General features: G+C 40.6%; 1 protein-coding gene across 4 annotated transcripts; it reads left to right on the top strand.

The window, feature by feature from the left end:
- BTF3 (basic transcription factor 3) lies at positions 1-7777 on the top strand. 4 transcript variants are annotated; one of them, XM_053588895.1, is made up of 6 exons: positions 1-148; positions 710-778; positions 4015-4128; positions 4833-5034; positions 6362-6418; positions 7474-7777. In XM_053588895.1, exons 2-6 carry the CDS (start codon positions 710-712, stop codon positions 7518-7520), a joined length of 489 nt encoding a protein of 162 aa, XP_053444870.1. In that variant the 5' UTR covers positions 1-148; the 3' UTR covers positions 7521-7777. The 4 variants fall into 4 exon arrangements, with proteins under 4 accessions (XP_053444870.1, XP_053444861.1, XP_053444846.1 ...); XM_053588886.1 differs by having other exon boundaries at positions 7453-7777; XM_053588871.1 differs by having other exon boundaries at positions 27-386; positions 7453-7777.
- Positions 7778-19037: the final 11260 nt, after the last annotated feature.

Here is a 19037-nt window from a genome sequence, read left to right as displayed (position 1 = left end):
GGAGGAAGTGGCGTTGTGTCACTTCCGGCCTTCCTCTAGCTGCCATCTTGCGTCTCCGCGTGTGTGCGCTTAAACTCAGCTGGTCCACCCAAGACCCCCTGGGCACCAACCCTAGTCCCCCGCGCGGCCCCCTTTACGCTCCGACAAGGTACAAAAAGGCTCTGGACGCCGGCGTGGGAGGAGGACGGGAACGGGGGCGGGAAGTTCCCGGAAGGAGCGAGACAGGGAGGGACAGGGCTGAGGAGAGGAAGGCGATGCGACGGACGGGCGCACCCGCTCAGGCTGACTCTCGGGGGCGAGGTCGAGCCAGGGGCGGCTGCTCTGGGGGCGAGGCGACGATGTCTCTTCCTCCATCTCCCGGCGGAACCCGAGGACAGGAGCCTCAGGTACCGCGAGGCTTGCGGAGAGTGGCCGGGCCGGGCAGGCCCTGGCTAGGCCGAGACTAGGCCAGGGCCAGGGGTGGGGGGTGCTGGCCGGGAGTGGGTTAGAGCCCTTGTTTGGGGCCTGCAAAGAGCGGGGAGCTGTGGGGAAGTGGGTGCTCTTTGGGCTCCCCCAAAACTGAAACTCGGAGCTTTGCGTGGTGGGTTTGGGATCCAGGTTTCGGCCTGTGTAGGACATTTATTCTCTTGCTGGTGTCTTGGGAAATAACGAGAGTGTAATGCTAGAGTGAGCTAGACCTTTCCTTGCTGAGGATTTCCTCTCTTTATAGATGAAAGAAACTATCATGAACCAAGAGAAACTTGCCAAACTACAGGCACAAGTGCGCATTGGTGGGAAAGTAAGTTTTAATAGTTTGGGGCTTTTAAGATTAAGGGTTTTAAAAAAGCATTTATTTTCCGTTTCTGATGTTGGTTTGTCACTCTGCCTACCGAGGGAAATTGACAGGGCTGGCAAATCCCGGGGAGGGGGCGGGGGGGCTTCGATACTCTAGAGCAGGAGACCTGCAAGCTGTTTATTAAAAGGGAAAGGGAAGCGAGTGATCGGATAACACATGAACTGAAAACAATTGCTTTTATGTAAATGTTTTTCGTTGTTACAGTGTATAAGTAGAACACTGTTTCCTAGTTTAATTAGTAAGAAAAATGTGTCGTTTCAGCTAGACTGTTGTGCACATTATAACCTTGACTTGTAGCTTAAGTTGTGTAAAGTTGGTGCCTGTTTTTTGTTTTGTTTTTAATCTAACAATTTGTTGGTAATTTTCTCCTGTTAGGCGTTTGTCTCTCATAAATTAAGACCTTTTCTGTAATGCTTTCTGAACTAAAATTACATTTAGGGCAGTTGTATGTTTTCAAGGATATTTGATGATATCTTCCTTATAGATGTATTTTAGAGTTTTAAGAGCAGTGGCTATTAGATTTGAAAATATTACCTAAGAGCCATCTTTTCTGTTCTAACTTTATATTATGATAAAACTGAGAGAAAGAAAGCGACCCACTGATTTTTAAATGATGGGTGTTTGGTTAATTGGTTTTTTTCCTTGTGGATTCAGATTCTCTTCTAGAGGATTCTTTTTTTGAGCTGGTTTAAGATTGCTAAGTATTTTACTTAAATCCCTCAGGCAGTTTACCTAGTTGTATTGTTGGCACATTCCTAGTATTTAACAGGGTGTGGTAGCTTGTTGAAACAGATCATGTTTTTACTTAGTAAAACGTGTAGAGCTTCCATAGTACGTGTTTATTACCTATTAGTTTTCTCCAGCTGTAAGCATTTACCAGTATCTTCAAGCAACATCTGCTGCGAGTTAGCCGAACGTTGTTCTTCATCGTAAATAAGATGCAGCTTTGTTACATTACTAAACTTTGCCAGCAGTGAATACCATGATCTTTTGGGGGTGGTGGGTGGGCCGATGATGGTAGTCTTGAAGACTCATACCTATGTATTAATAACATTAGATGTTTATTGACCTTTTTAACAATTACCAGACTGTGCCTTTCCAGTGCCAGAAAAACTCAAAATTTTCTTTGTGGGTCAGTGTTTGGATGTTTTTCTATCGCTGGTTTTAACTACTGCTCTTTTCAGTGCACTTTTAGAAGGAATAATTTGAATAATGTGCTTTTCTGTTACTCTGTTTTTCAGAGAGACAAGAGTAAAGGAAAACCTTGAGGTTTTCTAGAGTATTTAAAGTTGATACAGGATTAAACTTTGTGTCCTAACATCTTAATACTTACCTAGTACAGGAAGTATTTCTGTAGTCATTGTAACATGGAAATATTTTCAGCACCATTTAAGAAACCTACTTGGAATGTGAAATTAGGTAGTTTTGCCTTAGAGAAAACAGTGTTAAGTACTTTTAGATAAAGTTATAAAAGGCCTTTATTTCAGTATCTAAACAGAATTGATTAAGTAAAAATGTCACTATATATGTGAAGTGTATAGAACCTATAGAAGATAGGCCGGGTTTGTTTTTAGAATCTTAAGACTTCCTTAGAATTTATTAGGATTCTTTGGAAACTGTACATGACCACTTCAAGGTGATTTTTGTTCATAAGTTTTTTTGAGGGGGAGGTGATAACTAGTATTTTTTTTTTTTGTAGCTGTTAATATTCTCTTTAAACATTTATATTGGCCTTTACCGTGTTGACTCCTGAGAATATAAAATTTAATAAGTTTAAAGTCTCTGGAGGAGCTTTAAGTCTATCAGAGGAGATAAGTATCTTAAACAATTTTCTTGGTTATAATATATGTAATGCAATAGGAATGTTTTCAAAATATGGAAATGGGAATGATTTGGCATGGAGGGGATAGTTGCAGAGTTATGGGAAGATACAGAAGAGGTAATGGCTTGAACAGGATCTTTAAACGATGAATACATGGATTAGGGAAGGAGGTGAGGTAGTTGGGATATCCTTTCCCTGAGTGCTTTCATTGAGCCATGTATTGTTTAGTGGTTTTATAGCAGTAAACAGAATAGGTGTAGTCCTCCAGTAGCTTATATTCTTACAGTGAGAGGAGACAGATAATAAAATGTATTTTATCTCTTATAGCAGCGGTTCTCAACCTGTGGGTTGCGACCCATAAGAACTGTATTAAAGGGCTGTGGCATTAGGAAGGTTGAGAACCACTGTCTTAAGTGTTATGAAGAAAACTAAAACAGGATAAAAAGGTAATGAGTAAGGGAGTTGCTATTGTACACTGGATGGTTGAGAAAACCTTTTTTTTTTTTTTTTTTTCTTTTGTAGAGACAGAGTCTCACTGTACTGCCCTCGGTAGAGTGCTGTGGCGTCACACAGCTCACAGCAGCCTCCAGCTCTTGGGCTTACGCGATTCTCTCGCCTCAGCCTCCAGAGCAGCTGGGACTACAGGCGCCCACCACAACCCCCGGCTATTTTTTTGTTGGAGAAAACCCATTCTAATATAGTACTCTCTATAAGAGTAGAGATCTTCAGTGAGAGAAGAAACCATGCAAATGCTTGGGGAAGACAGGAACAGCATGTGCAGAGGCCCTAAAGTCATAGCCGGCTTGGCCTGTTCCAAGACCAGCGAAGAGGTTTATCTGGCTGAAGATGAGTGTGTGTGGTGGGAGACAGTAGTCAAGAGTGATATATTAGAGAGGCCTTGTAAATTAAGAGAGCTTGAGATTTTACTATTGGGTGCTGTATACAACAGACTCGTTGGAATGCTTCATATATTATCTTAGCTGTATTAATTTGGGTGTTGACTTCTCTTTAATGTAAAAGTAGAAAATGTTAATTCTAGACATAAAGTTCTTCTAAATGAGCCTGAGTTTAGGTTAACACATGCCACCTCTTTGATCACTTTTAGCAGAAATATTGTAAAAAGTAGGACTTCCAGAAGGTCATTCTTTTATTTTATATCTGACAAAACTAGAAATAGTTACGGATTTGTAGACAGTTATCTCCTTTTCCTCTTTTGCTTCTATCTTTGCCCTCACCGCATAAAAATTTTGTGTTGATACTGTTCTTATACAGTGTCAAAGGTGAGAAATGAATTAGAAACTGTTCGCATTTGAAATGGTATAAATTTGCTGGTTTTGTTCCTTTTCTTCACTTCAAGGGAACTGCTCGCAGAAAGAAGAAGGTGGTTCATAGAACAGCTACAGCAGATGATAAAAAACTTCAATTCTCCTTAAAGAAGTTAGGGGTAAACAATATCTCTGGTATTGAAGAGGTAAGTGTCAAGTCTTATTTCTTTTTTTTTTTTTTTTGCAGAGACAGAGTCTCACTTTATGGCCCTCGGTAGAGTGCCGTGGCCTCACACAGCTCACAGCAACCTCCAACTCCTGGGCTGCTGCGATTCTCTTGCCTCAGCCTCCCGAGTAGCTGGGACTACAGGCGCCCGCCACAACGCCCAGCTATTTTTTGGTTGCAGTTCAGCCGGGGCCGCGTTTGAACCCGCCACCCTCGGTATATGGGGCCGGCGCCTTACCAACTGAGCCACAGGCACTGCCCCAAGTCTTATTTCTTAAAAAAAAAAAAATAAGATTTGGCTATAACAAGTTTTGATGTTCATGCATTAACTGATTTGACTCTGCTTCCAACATTGTTTGATATCCCACTAGATTTTTAAAGTCCCTGAGACATGTTTCTACCCTATTAACAAATACTGGGGAGATTAGCAAGTCTAAAAGCTGTTAGATTGCATGTTCTAGTCCAGAAAAAATTTAGTTAGACTTCAATTTTTGTTTAATAAAGCATATTTGGTTTGGTTTTTCTTTCTTTTTTTTTCAATTTTGGCCAGGGCTGGGCTTGAACCCACCACCCCCAGTATATGGGACTGGCGCCCTACTCCTTGAGCCACGGGTGCCGCCCAGCATATTTGGTTTTAAAGACACTTTGGTCAGTGTTGCTTATTTAAAAATTTTTTCTTTATAGGTGAATATGTTTACAAACCAAGGAACAGTGATCCACTTTAACAACCCTAAAGTTCAGGCATCTCTGGCAGCAAACACTTTCACCATTACAGGCCATGCTGAGACAAAGCAGCTGACAGAAATGCTACCCAGCATCTTAAACCAGCTTGGTGCAGACAGTCTGACAAGCTTGAGGAGGCTGGCTGAAGCTCTGCCTAAACAATGTGAGTTTCCTGGGAGTGGGCTTGCTGGGGATTGCTCATTTAGCAGCCAATTTCTGTAGTCAAAGGGCTCATAGTGGATATGAATGTCTTTACATTTGGAAATACAAACTTTTCTTCTTATTTTTTTCCTGTCTGGAAATACTTATAAAAAATAACATTTTTAACTGATTTTAAGCATTTATTCTTGATATTTATAATAATAACCTAGTTTTCACTGTTCCTTATACTTCATGTAGTGGAATTTTGTTTTTCTTCTTACTTTGGATCAGAGACTTAAAATTTTTTTACTTCATTAGCTATATACAAATGATTAAAATGTTAATTTTGGACTTTGCTGAATTGATTAAAAAATAATTAGTGTAAATTACCAGAATTTTTCAGTTGTATCTATATAATTAGTATTACCAATAATTAAGAAATGACCTGCCAATATTGTTGTTTTGAATTACAACATGATAAAGATTTTGTTCAGGGCAGAAAACAGTGCGGTCGAATAGGTGTACATTTGTGGGTGTGGTATCTTATGCTAAGGTCTATTGCTTAAAATTTTTAAAGATGGGAATACGGGAGCAAGTCAGAGGCTTACTATATGGCTCATTATTTAGTCTTTTTCTGGGTATTGAGTCACTCTGCCTCAGTTAATATTCTTATTGTCATGCCAAGGTACATACCAGATTCTAGACCAGTGGTTCTCAACCTTCCTAATGCTGCAGCCCTTTAATACAGTTCCTGTGGGTCACGACCCACAGTTTGAGAACCACTGTTCTAGACTGTCTTAGGCTTTCAGAGCTGAAGTAGGCTTTTGAAATATTCCACTGATAACCTGTATGAGGCTAGTACATATTTTCATGTGTAGTTCATGTTCTAGTGTAATAAAGTAGATGCTTACCACTCAAAGGCACTTAATTTTTTGAACATTTTATTTTCATTTCAGTAAATACTGAGTATCTCCTTTGTGCCACTCACAAACAGGAGCAGTTGAGAAAATGGCCTCTTCATTTGTCTCTCCAAATGAGTTTTAACCATAATTTAGCATATAAGTTTTACCTGCACTCTAAGGGCTCCTGCTGCTCTTATGCTCACTATCCCAGAGCCTCTGATGGGCTTAAAGGAATTGAAGGGATGGGAGTAGAATTTGGTGTGTTGGCTATTCCAAGTATTTTAATCCATTTGTAGGCAACAGAGTATCATGTTATTAATAGTACTGTAGATAAAATTCCACCTGTCATGAATATAGGTTGTAACGATACTGGGCATCTCATCTGTTCTTTTGTTTGGTGTTTATTGAAAACCAAATATGTGAGTGACATTTACATTTCCCTCTTAGCTGTGGATGGAAAAGCACCACTTGCTACTGGAGAGGATGATGATGATGAAGTTCCAGGTAGGAAACTTCACTTGTGAACCTTCATGAGCCTAAAAAATCTTAGCAAGACAGAATAAAGAATCTTTACAGGAAAAACTACTGGGGAAGTGGGGGGAGAGGTTGAGTATAAGGTAAATGGGGACTTGGACCTTGCTTAGAAAGATAGTGGAGTGTTATTAAACTGGGAGTTATGTTTATAGACTTGTTTCTGTTTGGGATGCCAAGGATGTGTAGATATCTCACCTTAAATTATAAACAAGTATTTTGCAGCCTAAATATAACTACTTACAGATCACTGGTGACCCTGCTTTTCTATTATGAAATTCATGAATTTATGAGAAGGTGTGGAGAAGTCGTTTGAATATCTTGGGATATAACCATTCTAAAATCTGTAGCAGAATAACTCCTTTGGCAATCATGAGGCATCTTTCAATTATCTCTATTATTAGATTATTTATTTTGTGGTAAAACAAATATTGGGTAGGAGAATCACTAGACTCAAATACACTAGGCTTACAAGGGTATATGTGAAACTTGGTAAACGATCTGTGAAGCTAGTGAATGATGCCCCATGATCATATCAATGTACACAGCTATGATTTAGTAAAAAAAAAAAAAAAAAAAGAAAAAAAAGCAAATACACTAGGCCGTCCATAGTTGACTACCTCCTTAAAGTTGACCTAATTTTCATAGACTAGACATGTACCATATGTACCTATCAATGCAGTAGGCCTATGTCCTTATGTTGACCAGTTATAATTCCTTCGGTGGTCAACTTAAAGAGGTTTTGCTGTATTTCTATTTTGCACAGCACCTATCCTTAGGACCCCAGGAAAATGTCAGTATTGTGTCTCATGGTCATAGTGTTCTTTGGTTCTGTTCCCCCATGTTGACCAGTGTGTTACATTGTTTAATTCTTGCAGTGGGGTGGAAATAGTGATGTATACATATGCTTTGGGCACAGTGTTCTTATGTCATTGGCAAATCATTGTCTTTCCTTCATCTCCTTTTAAGATCTGATACTCATTTGTAGATTTGGCCTCTTTTTGTAGAATTTCTACTTTATTTTCTAGATCTTGTGGAGAATTTTGACGAGGCTTCCAAGAATGAGGCAAACTGAATTGAGTCCACTTCTGAAGATGAAACTTGAAGAAGTTACTGGGAGCTGCTATTTTATATTATGACTGCTTTTTAAAATTGTTTTTGTTTATGGATCTAATAAAATCTAGATCTCTAATATTTTTAAGCCCAAGCCCTTGGACATTGCAGCTCTTTTCAGTTTTTGCTTATACATAATTCATTCTTTGCAGCTAATTAAGCTGAAGAAGCCTGGGAATAAAGTTTGAAAGAAAGGTTAATAAAGTTCTTTGCCTAGTATATGGTTTTATTTTTTATTTCATTATAACTGATCTGTAAAGTTGTTTATAGAAAGCTATTCATGGTATGTAACATGGCTGAAATTGGATTAAATATTTAAAATCTCAGTATAGTATAACATTAGGTGGCATAAAGTTCTCATGTTTGAAAACTTCTTTCCAGGAATCCCTTGGACTTACGTGGTTTCATAGTGGGTATAAATACATGATGAGAATAGAGTATTAGCGGGTGAACAGAAGGGTTTTCTCTTGCTATTGTCTATTTTGTAAGCAGATATTTAAGTGCCTTATGTGTATTGCACAGTTTATCTCATTTATTCCTCAATTTTGAGATAGGAATTAGCAGCTCCATTTTGTGGATATAATCTGAGCTTTAGAACTTCAAAAAAGTGAAAGTAGTTAATCTCCAGATCCTTTTCTTTTAGGATATTCTTTGAGGTGTCTTGGAAAAGAATAGTTTGTAGTCGGAATGGCTCCCAAATCACTTTTTTTTCTTAAATGGTAACACAAGTAGGGTTACTCTACAGTAAAACTGAGTGCATGTATATGTATACAGTGGTAAAAATTTTAACATGTAACTGCCACCTTCAACAGATTACTAAAGTCTTGTCACCCCCAGAAAACTCTCTTGCCATAGGGTTACTTTAAAAAAAATTAGCAAATTGTAATTGTGTAATCTGCACCAAGGCCATTGAGGCAGAAAATTTTTTGTTTGTAACAAGAATTTAAGTTTTCATTGCAATTTGCCAAGTACCTTTTTAAGGTATTACACAAATGTATCTAAAGTCACTTAATTAACTGTACCAAAAATGAAGTGTTGGGTAAACAGTATTTGCACATGTTTACATTGTATTATTTTCTTCAAAGGAAAGAAAATGTCCACCCCGTTGAGGTACAGTGGCTACAGTAACAAGGATCCTGAAGTCTCAATGGTTAACCATTAAAAAACTTAAGTGCACATTTCCAGACTCTTGTGGGTCAGGTGGGGGGTAGAGGTGGGGGCAGCTATGCTACATATTCACTACAGATCCCACAATGATGGGCAACACCCATCTTCCATACTCCCAGGTTCTTGGCAGAAAAGACGGGGGGTCATGTGCTGCCTAATAGACTGCTATAAACATGACTGACTGAAGCAAATGGAATGGCTGAGGATTTGTTATTACTGATAAGCTCCCAATGGTGCTGATGTTGCTGGGCCACTGGCTGTTCTTTGAGTAGCATGCTTAGAAGCCTTTTCATCCTAACAGCTCTTGGTGTGACAGTAACAGGCTGATAAGTTTGTGAAGAGTGTCAGCTATCCTGAATATCTTTCTAATTCTTTGACCTAGATCTGTAGGAAGAAGCTAGAGAAGCACAGTAGATTTCCTGATAGGCCTGTACAGTGCAACGTGTTTATTGTACAAATGCAGGCTAAGTCTGTTAACACAGGGACCACCCCCAACATTGTAAAATTGCTCTTCCATTACATTGTTTGTCTTGGTGGTTATGGATTAACAGGAAAGGTATTTGTAATCTTTTAAATATCAAGATTAGGGCTATGCTACATTTACAAATGACCCAAAATTTTAGTTGTGGCAAAAAGATTGTCATACTTGGTGTCTATGCCTGTGGCTGGGCTCCACTTTACTCCAGGAGCAGCCTGTAATTGGAAGATTGCCAGTCTCATGCCAGTGAAAAAATTGTGAACACAACCAACTCTTCAAATGTATGCTGGGAAGTGATGTACATCATTATCATCAAATTTCATCCACTAGAACAAGTTGCATACGTAGTCAAGTCTGATGACTGTGGGATTGGGGAAGCATAATCCTTGCTCAGTAACACAATCTATCATGTCCTTACAATTTTTTTTTTACTGTCCTCAATCCCTAACACTGCTACTACATTTTAAAAGCATGCCACTAGTTTTATTCTCCTATTTATCATAATCCCCAAGAGCTTTATTGTACAGAGATGAAAGGAGGTGAAATTACTTGTGTCAGGTCACACAGCTCTTTTAAGTGGAAGGACGATATTCAAGCCACTGCTCTTTTGAGCTCAATACCTACTAGAAAGAATTTTAGGTCCTGGCTGACTGACATGATTCTGATCTGATGGATTCTTTTGTCTGTTGTTTGGTACTGTTAAGACTAGCTCTGGATCAAATGAATTTTCAGCTGGATCTGAACCAAAGCTACACTAATGAAGAGATAGACATCATTCTGATCTGAGAGCTATTAGTATTAATACCTTTTATTCAAATAATTGACCTAGAGTATACTTCTGTAATATAACCATGTGTTCACAGGACAGAAAACTATAAAATTTGGAAACATTCAGAAATGACTAGAAGGTAAGTAGAGCTACTAATCATATTTCTCTATTAACACTTTTTTTTTTTTTGAGACAGTCTCACTGTGTTACCCTCGGTAGAGTCCTATGGTGTCACAGCTCACAGCAACCTCAAACTCTTGGGCTTAAGTGATTCTCTTACCTCAGCTTCCCAAGTAGTTGGAACTACAGGCACCCGCCACAATGCCTGGCTATTTTTTTCCTTGTTGTAGTTGTCATTGTTTAGCAGGCCCAGGCTGGGATCAAACCTGCCAGCCCCGGTGTATGTGACCAGGGCCCTAACAACTAAGTACAGGCGCTGAGCCTCTGTAAACACTATTCATGTTTGCTAGTAGTTCTCTCCCTTTGCCCCTCAAGTGAGATACATGTATACATATGTTACTTTTTTGAGAGAACTTTTAAAGCAACTAATAAGTTTTCAGCTCTTCCAAAATAATGATTAGAAACGTTTGCTATTCACATAAGTTTTCATCACTCCAATCAGCACAGTCTTGAATGCCATTTTGCAGCGAGTTCTGGGAATGCAGGCACAGTCAGCAAAGAAAACAGTATCACATCTCCAGCCTGAACACTTTGGGCACTGTAAAACTAGACAATTTTATTTATTTTTAAAACCGTAACTGTTAAAATGTCAAGATGAACCAGAAAAGGTGCTCTTGGAAAAGAGTCCCTTGGATCTTAAAAATATTAAAACCACCTAGCAGGAAAATTGTTATGTTTATTAAAGATTCTGCATTTTGGGGTGAAAGAATTTGTACTTTGAAAATCCAAGGTGAGTATCCCTCTCCTCATCAGCCTAAAAATAAGGAAGGCTCCATGTGGGTTTGTATGTTCAATAAGCAAGGAAAGAACCAGTATTTTCTTTTTCTTTATTTTTTTTTTTGGTAGAGACAGAGTCTCACTGTACCGCCCTCGGGTAGAGTGCCGTGGTGTCACACAGCTCACAGCAACCTCTAACTCTTGGGCTTCCGCGATTCTCTTGCCTCAGCCTCCCGAGCAGCTGGGACTACAGGCGCCCGCCACAACGCCCAGCTATTTTTCTGTTGCAGTTTGGCCGAGGCTGGGTCTGAACCCACCACCCTCGGCACATGGGGCCGGTGCCCAAGAACCAGTATTTTCTAATTGATAGCAAGAATGAATGGGCCCCTTTATTTTTTTGTCTTTTTTAGTCATGTTTAGCTCATGAATTGGTATTTTTTTGTTTGTTTTTTGAAAGGGCCTCTTTATACTTGTAGACTTCATTTATCTAACTTCTAGGAAGCATTTCTATTTGTACTCTCCATGACAACTAGACAAATGGAAGTTATCTGTTGTATTTCTGGTAAGTCTTTTATATACTGATTGGGGCCATGAGGTATTGGAATTATATCTACTGCCATGGTTTTAGAATAATCTAGCCTTACAGATTATAGGGTGATGGGGAGTGATGCTCAGTTTTAAACCACCATAGGCAGCAGAGTAGGGGGCAACGAGGAAAGAGGGAAAGAGCAAGGAAATGCCAAAGTTTAGCAAAGTATTTTTTGAGAACCAAGGTATTCAACAGACTTTCCTTTGGTTGTCACCAAAATTCTTAAATCTAAAAGGAATTTGATAGTTGACAAGAGCTTTCAAGATTATTTCCTTTCTTAATCCTTGCAAACCTGACATTATTTACTTCTTAGCTAGAGATCTCATCTAAATATGCAGAAATTACTAGCAGAATTTACTCCTTGATCATGGATGTAATATCCCTAAGGTAAGTTTCTAAGTATGAATTAATTTATGTAACTGAAGTAGAAGAGTAGGAACTCCAAGAAGCTGATAAACAATTACATATTTTCATTTTTACCTGATTCATCTGAGCAGTCACCACAGTCATTTATTGTGTCACACACCTTGTCCACATATGTCCAAGTCTTCTGGTTGGGACACTTGAATATTAAGTTTTGTGGGAAGTTGTTGGGTATCTGATCTGTATTAGACAAAGGTTTTTTTTTTTTTTTTAAGAGTTTTACTCCATTGCTGTAGGTGTAAAGTGCAGTGGCTTCACCATAGTTCACTGCAAGTTCAAATTCCTGGGCTTATCCTCCTGCCTCAGCTTCCCAAGTAGCCAGGACTAAAGGCACTCACCAGCAAGCCTGGCTAATTTTTTTTTTTTTTTTTTAGTAGAGATAGGGTTTTCCTCAGACTGGTTTTGAACTCCTGGTTTCAACTGAGCCTTCCACCTGCTAGAGTGCTAGGATTACAGGTGTGAGCCAAAGGCATTATTTCTAATATAAAACATTCATGCGTGATAATGGTTTAATTACAATTCTCAATAGCAATTATTAGCTACTGGTGACTATTTTAAATTTTTGATTATTTGTCCAACTCATCACAATAGGAAGCAAATTCATCTTCTCCATGGCTGCAGTCCAGCTTGCCATTACAAAGCAGGGAGGGTGGCAGCCACGTACTGAGGTCCTCACACAAGAAGCCCAGTTGGTGTGAGGCTGTTCTACATTGTCGATGTGGTGAATCTGGAAGATTTATAAGACAAGTAGTAGATGTTGACACATGCCTCCATGACCATGAACATCAACTCTCACGATATACAAATATGCCTCCTCTTCTCCTTTCTGTTTCTTGCCATTCTTTTCCCCATTATTTCCCCTCTTACATTTTTTCTTATTCTCTCTCCTTCTTTATAATACCTCTGGCATTTGGGCAAACAAGTATACACTTAACTTCTGCCTGAGAAGCAGTAAGAGGCTCCTGGGAGAGTCAACAGGCCCAGGCTCTGGTTTGAGCTCTGCAATGGATTGGTTATGCAGCCCCCTCCATTATTTTCTCACCTAGAAATGGAAATAGTTAACTCCTTACACCAACCTCATGAGGATACAAGCCTGAGCAAGAGTGAGACCCCGTCTCTACTAAAATAGTGGGGTGTTGTGGTGGGCACTGGTAATCCCAGCTATTTAGGGGGCTATGGCAGGAAGATCACTTAACACCAGGAGTTTGAGGTTGCTATGTGGGTAGGGTGACACCATGGCACTTCAGCCTGGGCAACAGAGTGTCTCAAAAAAGTGTGCTCAATAAATGTTTATTTGAATGAGTGTTCAAAAGGTAAACACATTTTTATGCCTTAATTCACATCCACAGAAAATAAAGATAGCAGTGAAAAGCCTATTGTTATCATAGGAAAGAAGATTCTATAAACAAAGTAATTGAAAATAGGAACAGGGTGATGACAATGTGATTCTTCTGGACTTTTTTTAAAGGAAACAATAGGTTAGAAGGATCCTTAATATCAATATAGTAGTTGCCTAAAATATTGATTTTAGTCATTTACTGACCATTTTATTTATTTTTTTAGAGAAAGAGTCTCAATCGCCCTTGGTAGTGTGCTGTGGCATCACAGCTCACAGCAACCTCCAACTCCTGGGTTCAGGTGATTCTCTTGCCTCGGCCTCCTGAGTAGCTGGGACTACAGCTGCCTGCCACAACACCTTGCTATTTTCTGTTGCAGTTTGGCTGGGGCCGGGTTCGAACCTGCCACCCTCGGTATATGGGGCCTGTGCCCTACTCACTGAGCCAAAGACACCACCATGTTTACTGACCATTTTAGCAAATTAGTGTGCTAGTTCCAGACTGAGAAGCAAAATCACGTATAGCCCATTTAAAGGGTGGCACCATTTAGAAAGCAATGGGCCACATAGAGCCCAAGGAGGAATAACCCTTCGCTAAAGGGAGGCACCTACCGAAGATCAGGCCGCATTAGTCAGTGACTAATTATGAGGGTCCAACTCTGCAGGCTCAGCCCACCTTGAGTACGCCCTGTGGAATGACTGAGGAAAACCCAGTAAACTTCATAGTAGTTGACCCCAGGAAAACCCAGTAAGCTTCCTGAACACAAATCTGCTACCTGGGAACCCATTTTCAACTTCAACAGGGTATGTGTGTATATTTCCTTCCAGAGATAGTCTGTTGCACATATATACCCCCAAATAGTAGTATATTGTTTACTCACTGTTCTGAAAGTTTGGGAATCATTCCATATCAGTACTTAAAGAGCTACTTTATACTGCTGTAGAATATTCTTCTATTGTTTCATTGTATGAAGATGCCCTAATTTATTTAACCACTGTCCTTACTGACATTAGATCATTTCCATACTTTGGCTCTTAATGCTACAAAAATGTAGGACGCATGGAAGTTATGCCCTTCCACTCTTGCACTAATATATCACAAGACTCTGAAATCATCGCCATACACAGTTTTGAAGTATTGAGGTTAAAAGAGGTTTGTCTCAGGTTATATAAGAAAAACATAAAATGAGAACCCTATGTCCTTTTGTTTCCAGCATCCCACTTCTTCGAATGCTAACTCCCAGGGCTGACGAGGGTAGCGTCCAGAAATGGTCTACTCGGGAGACCAGCACCCCCAAGTCTCATTTCTTCCATGACACTTCTGTGAGTCAGTTTGTTTCCCACTCCTCAAATCTGTCACTTCCTCTCCACCCCATTTCCTTCAGTGAAACCCCACAAGCATTGCTTGGATTTATCATCTCCCTTCTCAAAAGCCTTCTATGCCTCCATTTCTAGCAGCATTAAGCCTCAGTTCTTTATCCAACACACACATACTAGGGCTGATGTTTGAGGAATTGGTACTTGCCTTCAAGACATGTTTCAGGAAAAAAAAATCACCACACAGTATGATTAAAAATTGGATTGAGGTTTATGTAGGGTTTGTGGAAGCCCAGAGGTGACACACCTTACTTGGTCTGGGTACACCTGAGATTAGCCTTAAACCTTTCTGAGTCAGCCAGACGAGTGATGGGAGAGGCATCATGGGAGAGGGAAGAGCCGGTGCCGGGGCATGGCGAGAGGGAGCATGGTCTAACTATGGTGCGTGCCTGTGAGCCATTGCTCACAATTCAGTGCTGCTCGTCACAATCCTCTCTCATTTTTTTTTAGGTGACCCCCATCCCTTAACTATTCAGTGTTACTTTCATTCTGTTCCTCACATACCTCAATTTTGATGCTGGGCAAAGTCCTTATGTCCCACCAGAGAAAAGGCAGTTTCCACCTCTGGCAAATCCCTTCCCAAACCTCAATCTGTATCTGAACTCCCCACAAGGTTTAGAGCTCCAGTCCCAGCTCCTTCATTGCCATATCCCATCAGTACCAGTCCTGGCTGACTTCTCTCAAATTGGTGAAAATATTTATCATCTCATTCAACCTAAGCTAATTCCTAATTGAATGCTATTCTATATAATTCCCCACGCTTTCATCAATCTCCCTAATCACAGGGGACATTCCTGGAAAGTGGAAACCATATTCCAAGTAAGCTTCAGAGTCAAGCTGACCTGGGCCAGAAACCTGGCTTTTAACTTAGTAGCTACATGATCTTGGCCAAATTGCTTAATTCATATGACCTGAATCCCTGTCATAATGGTGATAACATCTTGAGAGTTTGTTAAGAAGAATGAAATAAAGATGAGTGTGTAAAATCAATGTCCAGAGCAATCAAAGGCCTGTACACACCTCGTGCCAACCACCCATTATCAGTGGACTCTCGCATTTTGGAAATAAATGCAGCACAAATATACTCTCGTTTTTGGTTGAGTGAATTACTGACAGACTGGTCACCACGGGGTACCACATACTTGCAGGTTTTCCAGGTATTCCAAAGGCAATCCCAACACCAATCACAGCAGCAGTAACTCCAAGCACAAGGAAGGCCACGCAGGAAATCAGAAGACATGGCCTGCTGGGAGGCCAGCTGTGACCTGTCACCGCAAAACACACAAAAGAGAACAGTCTTCATCACAGGGCAGAGGCTCGTGCTGGGAACGCCGCGTTACCTAACCAGGTGTCCCAGCTTTCTCAGAGTGAAAGGCCAAGCCAAAATGATAGGACCTTAAATGTGTGCTTTCAGGAACAGTGGTGTTTTCTGGTCTACAGATTCTAATTCAATCTTCTGGGCAACTAGCCTCGTGCTGAGTATTTTCCCCTAACTATGAAAATGAAGCTTTACCATGAAGAAACAGGGCCTGCTGAAGTGAAGTTATTCCTTGGGTTTACGCTAATATAATTGGAAATACTTCACCTCAAACCCCAGCCTTCCGGTTCTTATCTGGGCACTGTTAATTCTACTGTGCCAGTGTTGCCCCAAACCTAGTTTTGTCTACATCACACTCACTAAAGGAAATAGAGATCCCCAGGTCCCAGTCCCGACTTACTGAACCAGACCCTCTAGGGCAGCAGTTCGCAACCTGTGGGTCGTGACCCATTTTAACTGTATTAAAGGGTTGCAGCATTAGAAAGGTTGAGAACCACTGCTCTAGGGGCTAGGCGGGGGTCTGCACATTTTATGAGCACCTCAGGTCATTCTTAAACACATCAAACTGTGACCACCAGAGAAGAAATGCAGACCATGGTCTTGGGATCCAATGAGACATTCCAAGTTGCAATCAAACATTTGCTCAGTGGTTTCTGGAGTAAGCAGCTATTGAAGAAAAGGGAGAGGGGGAGCTTCCCTTAGAGTGGCATGGCACCAGGAGGATGTGCCTGACTAGTTTTCCTGGCACACCATGAAGAGAAAAAATAGTACTCAGACTGCTTGTGAGCATTTCTGGTCAGAGCTATAGTTACAACAGCTGCACCTTTTGCAAACAATGATACCCACCTTTGATATTTCTGAGGTGACCCACTGGCCAGAATTCTTAAACACATCTAAACCTTCCTCAGGGACTGGAGTCTGAACTTGTGGAATCTTTTGGGGCCCCCCACCTGAGGAAGTAGCATTCAAACCTCCTTATGGATAAACAGCATATTTTAAAAGAATAGAGATGGGGTGGTGTTTTTCATGCTAAACTCTAATCTTTTGTCACTTGGGAACAGTATCAAATATAAACATTAATGCTTTTATCTCTACCACCTAATAAAGCTTCAGAATTAGTAGCCCTGTTGTGTAGTTGTGAATATAAATATTGGTGAAGAAACTTAGGCTTAAAGAATTGAAGTGTCACAGCCAGTAAGTGGTAGACACACAGGGACAAGAAGGGGATCAGACACTTCAAGTTCTTTGCCACATCCCGTCACAAAGCTCTGCTGAAGATTCCCACCCCCAACCCCACCAGATCTGCAAGTCCCCACTCCTTAGACCAGAGCCTCTTCTCCGGGGCCAGTGTTCATTTATTCTTCCCACAGAGGCTATAGCCTTTAAAATGTTCTTTTCTTTCAAAATTTCTATTCTTTTTTTTTTTGAGACAGTCCCACTCTGTCACTCTGGGTAGAATGCTGTGGCGTCATACCTCACAGCAACCTCATTCTCTTGAGCTCAAGCGATTCTCTTATTTCAGTCTCCCAAATAACTGGGACTAAAGGTGCCAACCACACCTGGCTAGTTTTTCTATTTTTATAGGGGTCTTGCTCTTGCTCAGGCTGGTCTCGAACTCCTGAGCTCAGGTGGTCCACCTGCCTCAGTCTCCCAGAATGCTAGGATTACAGGAACACGCCTCTTTCAAAATTTCAATAGATTTTACCTTAGGACTCTAGCCATGAAATAGTCTACATGTTCAAGTCACACTTCAAGTTTTCATTTAGTAGCCACTTTTCTTCACCCTCTAGCACATATTTTGGAGATCATAATAAAGCCATTCTCCTTAGAATAGGTTTGCAGCTATAAGCTGACCATTTAGACAATGTTCTTCCTAAGGGAGTTTTAGATGGGACTTTTTGATGTTGCAGCAGAACCCACAAATAAAAAACACTACAGAGAATTCTCACAACAAAATGTCAGGGCCAATCAAACAAATGGGAACCCAAAGAGGACAAAACGCACCCCAAATGGCACCTCGGACTGTGTGCCCTCGATGTCCTATAGGGCTGGAAGGTAAACCCTTCCCAAATGGTGGACCTGTGGCTTTCACCCCAGATGATACCTCCAAACAAATTCAAGCAAAATTTCCTGCCACAGAACAAGGTCTGAAAACCTCCCAAATGGGCGAAATGGAGGGTCTCGGGGTGCACCCCAGGGAACTCACCCAACAAAAAGGCCTGGCATCCATCCAGAGCCTTTCCAAATCCTCCTCCCCAACTCAGTTCAGGTTGTGGGGAGCTGCATCTACTACAGGGAGATAGAGACAGGCATTCCCTGGAGCTAAAACATGGCCAGCAGCTGCTGGGACCATCCCATACCCCGTCACCCGAAAAGATGCTGCTCCTTCCAGAGCAGAATGCTCTTATGCCTTGACTTCGAAATCCAATTTCTGAGGTTCTATCCTAAGCATTTAATTAGATACACAGAAGGAAGCTTGGGTTATAAAAACATTTACATAGTGTAATTCATAGTAGGAAATGTTAGATGTTAAAGAAAGCTAAATTACATACTGAACACCGTCTTGCTAAAAGTGATTAAATAATGTCATAAATAAGATTCTCAACCATGTTGAACAATCACACAAAAGCGCTAAGCATTAAAACAAAGACTGGGGGAATTGGCAGTGGCTGTCTGTGGATTGTAGCTCATCTGTTCATTGTTCACTCCTTTAGCTCATAATTGTGGAGCATCTACCCTGTGCCAGGCATGGTGATGGGCTCTATAGCAGGGATTTTCAACTGGTGTGTCTTGAGAGGATCTTAGGTGTGTTGAGAAAAAAATTTAAAGACCATTAATTAAATTATTTTCGAAAGAAGTTCAAAGACTGTAAGTATATTCTTTATTTTACTTTCTTTTAATAGACGTAATTTAAGTGTGCCATGGAAGTTAACTAGAGGTTCAAGTGTGCCATGAGATAAAAAAGGTTGAAAACACTGCTCTATAGATAGGATGGTGAATGAGAGAGAGACTGCCATTTTCCTTGGTGAATTTACAGTCTACAAAACAATCTGGTTTTCAGCTGGATGGGGAGGAGGGTTGTGTCAGAATCACCAGAGGGCGCTTTTAAAAAATACTTGCATCTC

Source organism: Nycticebus coucang, chromosome 1 (genome assembly GCF_027406575.1).
Source record: "Nycticebus coucang isolate mNycCou1 chromosome 1, mNycCou1.pri, whole genome shotgun sequence".
Taxonomy (NCBI): Eukaryota; Metazoa; Chordata; class Mammalia; order Primates; family Lorisidae; genus Nycticebus; species Nycticebus coucang.
The sequence above is the reverse complement of the archived record's forward strand: the minus strand, read 5'-3'. Positions and strand labels throughout refer to the sequence as shown.